The 3,803-nt window shown below is 37.9% G+C and overlaps 1 protein-coding gene across 1 annotated transcript; it reads right to left on the bottom strand.

The window, feature by feature from the left end:
• Positions 1–1,943: 1,943 nt before the first annotated feature.
• Positions 1,944–2,897, bottom strand: LOC101595478 (olfactory receptor 10AG1-like). Its single transcript, XM_004667644.2, has one exon. The coding sequence runs from the start codon at positions 2,886–2,888 to the stop codon at positions 1,944–1,946; it is 945 nt and encodes a 314-aa protein (XP_004667701.2). The 5' UTR covers positions 2,889–2,897.
• Positions 2,898–3,803: the final 906 nt, after the last annotated feature.

Below are 3,803 nucleotides of genomic sequence, written 5' to 3'. Positions count from 1 at the left end.
TTTAACAAAATTCAATTCACCAAATGTTTTGGTCAATGAATTCTTTGAGAAGCATAGAGCACTGTGATTTAGATTTGGAGCACTCCCATCTATGCAGGAAGGCACTATTAATTGACAGAAAACTGAAAGATAGAGAGATACAAGCTTGATTGTCTAAGCCTAAATGATTGCACATATTAGAATATACATTGTGAGGTTTAAATTTTTTCATTAAGTGAACATATATCTTCAAGCATCCTTACATGGTTAGCAAATGACCAGGAAGAGAAAAAAAGACATACCAGCTTTCTCCTTGGTTTTTTTGATGGACTGATTCCATGGGTTATCATAGGAGGTTAAATATTGTTCTCAGTGTTCTTTGATTTTGTAAAATACTTATAATTTGCCAAAATTATAAGGTATAATATAGCAATAATAATTATTTCAAGGGCTGGAGAGATGTCTTAGCAGTTAAGGCACTTGCCTGAAAAGCCAAAGGACCCAGGTTTGACTCCCCAGGACCCACGTAAGCCAGATGCATGGGGTACACACATCTAGAGTTCCTTTGCAGTGGCTAGAGGTCCTGGCACACCCATCCTCACTCTCTTTCTACCTCTCCATGCCTATTTCTGTATCTCTTGTTCTCAAATAAATAAATAAAAATAACATATTAATTTTTTTTTGTTTATTTTATTTATTTATTTGAGAGTGACAGACAGAGAGAGAAAGAGGGAGAGAGTGAGAGAAAGGGCACCCCAGGGCCTCCAGCCACTGCAAACGAGCTCCAAATGCATGAGCCCACTTGTGCATCTGGCTTATGTGGGTCCTGGGGAATAGAGCCTTGAGCCAGGGTCCTTTAGGCTTCATAGGCAAGTGCTTAACCACTAAACCATCTCTCCAGCCCCCAAATAAAATATTTTAAAACATAATAATAATTTATGTCCAGGCAGTTGTATGTAAGGAGTGGTACCCTTCCTTTGGCTCTAAGACCTCACAGTGCCTAGCAATATTTACACAAGACCCTCATAATAGGAGAAAAAGATGATGACATCAAATTAAATGTGAGACTGATGGAGAGAGGAAGGGGATATGACAGAGAGCAGAATTGTGAAGGGGAGGGTGGAGGAGGGGAGGGAAGTACCATGGTTTGTTGTCTGTAAGTATAGAAGTTGTCAAATTTATATATATATACATATATACATACATACACACGTACATACATACATACGTATGTATGTATGCATGTATGTATGTATGTATAGGTAGATAGATAGACATATAGATATATAGATATATAAATAATTATTTCATACACTCATTTAATCACATGTGCAACACACATTTGATATTGAAGCACTGCTGGTAAGTCTATATAAATGAAGAAGGAAAGAGTAGGAGAGTGATGCTTTAGAAATATTTAGGTAGGGCTAGAGAGATAGCTTAGTGGTTAAGCACTTCTCTGTGAATCCTGAGGACCCCAGTTCAAGGCTCGGTTCCCCAAGACCCAAATTAGCCAGATGTACAAGGGGGTGCACGTGCCTGGAGTACATTTGCAGTGGCTGGAAGCCCTGGCATGCCCATTCTCTCTCTCTTTCTCTCTCTCTCTCTCTCTCTCTCTCTCTCTCTCTCTCTGCCTGTTGCTCTTAAGTAAATAAAGATAAATAAAAGAAAAATTAAAAAAGAAATATTTAGGTAAATAGCTCCCCTTTGTATTTTCATAACATAACTGACTATTGAATTATGCTCATAATTTTATGGAATATGTGACTCACATTCTAAATTTGTATTCAGAGAATATGTTTTTCTTAACACACAGAGTATTTTAGATGAATTTGCCTAGCATGTATCTAATCAGAGTAAGGTTATCTTCCAAACATAAACTGGAGGGAATTGGCATCTCAGTGGGAGTGTGCCAACCTGAGGATAGAAAAGCCATACAATAATTTGTGCATAAGTCTGAGACACTATCTTTTATACAATAGTCTTTTCAGGGATGCAATCACGTCTTTATTCCTAAGGCTGTATATCATTGGGTTGAACATTGGAGTCACAATAGTGTAGAACAAAGAGAGCAGTTTGTCAGTTCTTGCAGAATGAGTGGACTTTGGCCTCAAATAGGTAACTGTAGCAGATCCAAAAAATAAGACCACCACCAGCAGGTGGGAAGAACATGTGGAAAAGGCTTTGGCCCGTCCCTTAGCAGTTGGTAATTTCAGAATGGTGGTGATGATTTTGCTGTAAGAAGCAAGAATCAACATAAAAGGGAATGCAACAAACAGCATAGCTACTATGTAGACAGACAACTCATGCACAGACGTGTCGCCACAGGCTAGCTTGAGAATAGGAGGTATGTCACAGAAGAAGTGATCAATTTTGTTAGAACTACAGAAATGCAGTGAGAATATCTGACAGGTTTGCCCTATCTGGACTGGGATACCCCCAAGCCAAGAGGACACTGCTAGCTGAGTGCACTTTGTTGGGTTCATGATCAAAGGATAGTGCAGAGGGTTGCAGATGGCCACATAGCGGTCATAGGACATCACAGCCAGGAGGAAGCACTCAGTTGCCCCCAACATAAGGAAGAAGCATAACTGGGTGGCACAACTCAGAATAGAAATGAATCTATCTTGCATACAAATGTTGAACAGAATCCTAGGGAGAGTTACTGACACATAACATATTTCCAGAGAAGAAAAATTTGCCAGGAAAAAATACATGGGTTTCTGTAAGGCAGGGTCAATCCTTGTTATCACAATTATGATGCTATTTCCAATTAAGATTGTCAAGTACATGATGAAAAATATCCCAAATAGAAGCCCTTGGAGGTTAGGAAGGTCAGAGAATCCCAAGAGGACAAACTGCTTCACTGTGGAAACATTGACACCCGCATTCCTCTCTTCATGTTTCATCTGTGGGAAAGATTTAACCAGAAGTGCCAGTCACTTTCCTGCCCCTTAGATTATATCACCGATGGTTACAAATATCCAAATTTCCTAATTTATCAGAAGAAAAAAAGTATGCCCTCTGTTTGCTCTTAAATTTTCATCATTTTTTTCTTTACTACTAACCATATCCAAGTAGAAATTTCTGTCTTTTCCCTGATAAATATGTATGTATATACATATGCATGCACATATCACAGTAGTCTTTTGAACACATGGTATTTTACATTTCATCTAAATATTTAAAAAAATACGAGTTCACATTCAGTTAAACAAATATCTCATTCTTTTGTCTGACATTTTTATGTTTACTCAATATTTCAAGTTTCTATGATTCCCAATTTGAGGTTAATTTTAATTATTGGGTAAATATTTTTCAAAATCTTCCTAAATAATTTTAGCAAATAATATTTATGATTTTTAAAGTGTCTTTTACTTTACCCTCGATACTTCTGCATAAAGGCTATTTTAGTATAAAATTAGTTTTAATTAGCCACCAAATATTATGGAAGACTATTGAATACTTAAAAGTATGTTTGCGGGCTGGAGAGATGGCTTAGTGGTTAAGCGCTTGCCTGTGAAGCCTAAGGGCCCCAGTTCGAGGCTCGGTTCCCCAGATCCCACATTAGCCAGATGCACAAGGGGGCGCACGCATCTGGAGTTCGTTTGCAGAGGCTGGAAGCCCTGGCGCGCCCATTCTCTCTCTCTTCCTCTATCTGTCTTTCTCTCTGTGTCTGTCGCTCTCAAATAAATAAATAAATAAATAAAAACTACTGAACTTAAATAGGCATTGTAAGCTATGATTTCAAGGACATTGCAGCATGCAAAAATTTTTATGTATGATTATTTACCCATTAATTCAGTCTAGGACTTATTAAATAC

The sequence above is a fragment of the Jaculus jaculus genome, chromosome 1 (genome assembly GCF_020740685.1).
Source record: "Jaculus jaculus isolate mJacJac1 chromosome 1, mJacJac1.mat.Y.cur, whole genome shotgun sequence".
NCBI classification, from domain to species: domain Eukaryota; kingdom Metazoa; phylum Chordata; class Mammalia; order Rodentia; family Dipodidae; genus Jaculus; species Jaculus jaculus.
The sequence above is the reverse complement of the archived record's forward strand: the minus strand, read 5'-3'. Positions and strand labels throughout refer to the sequence as shown.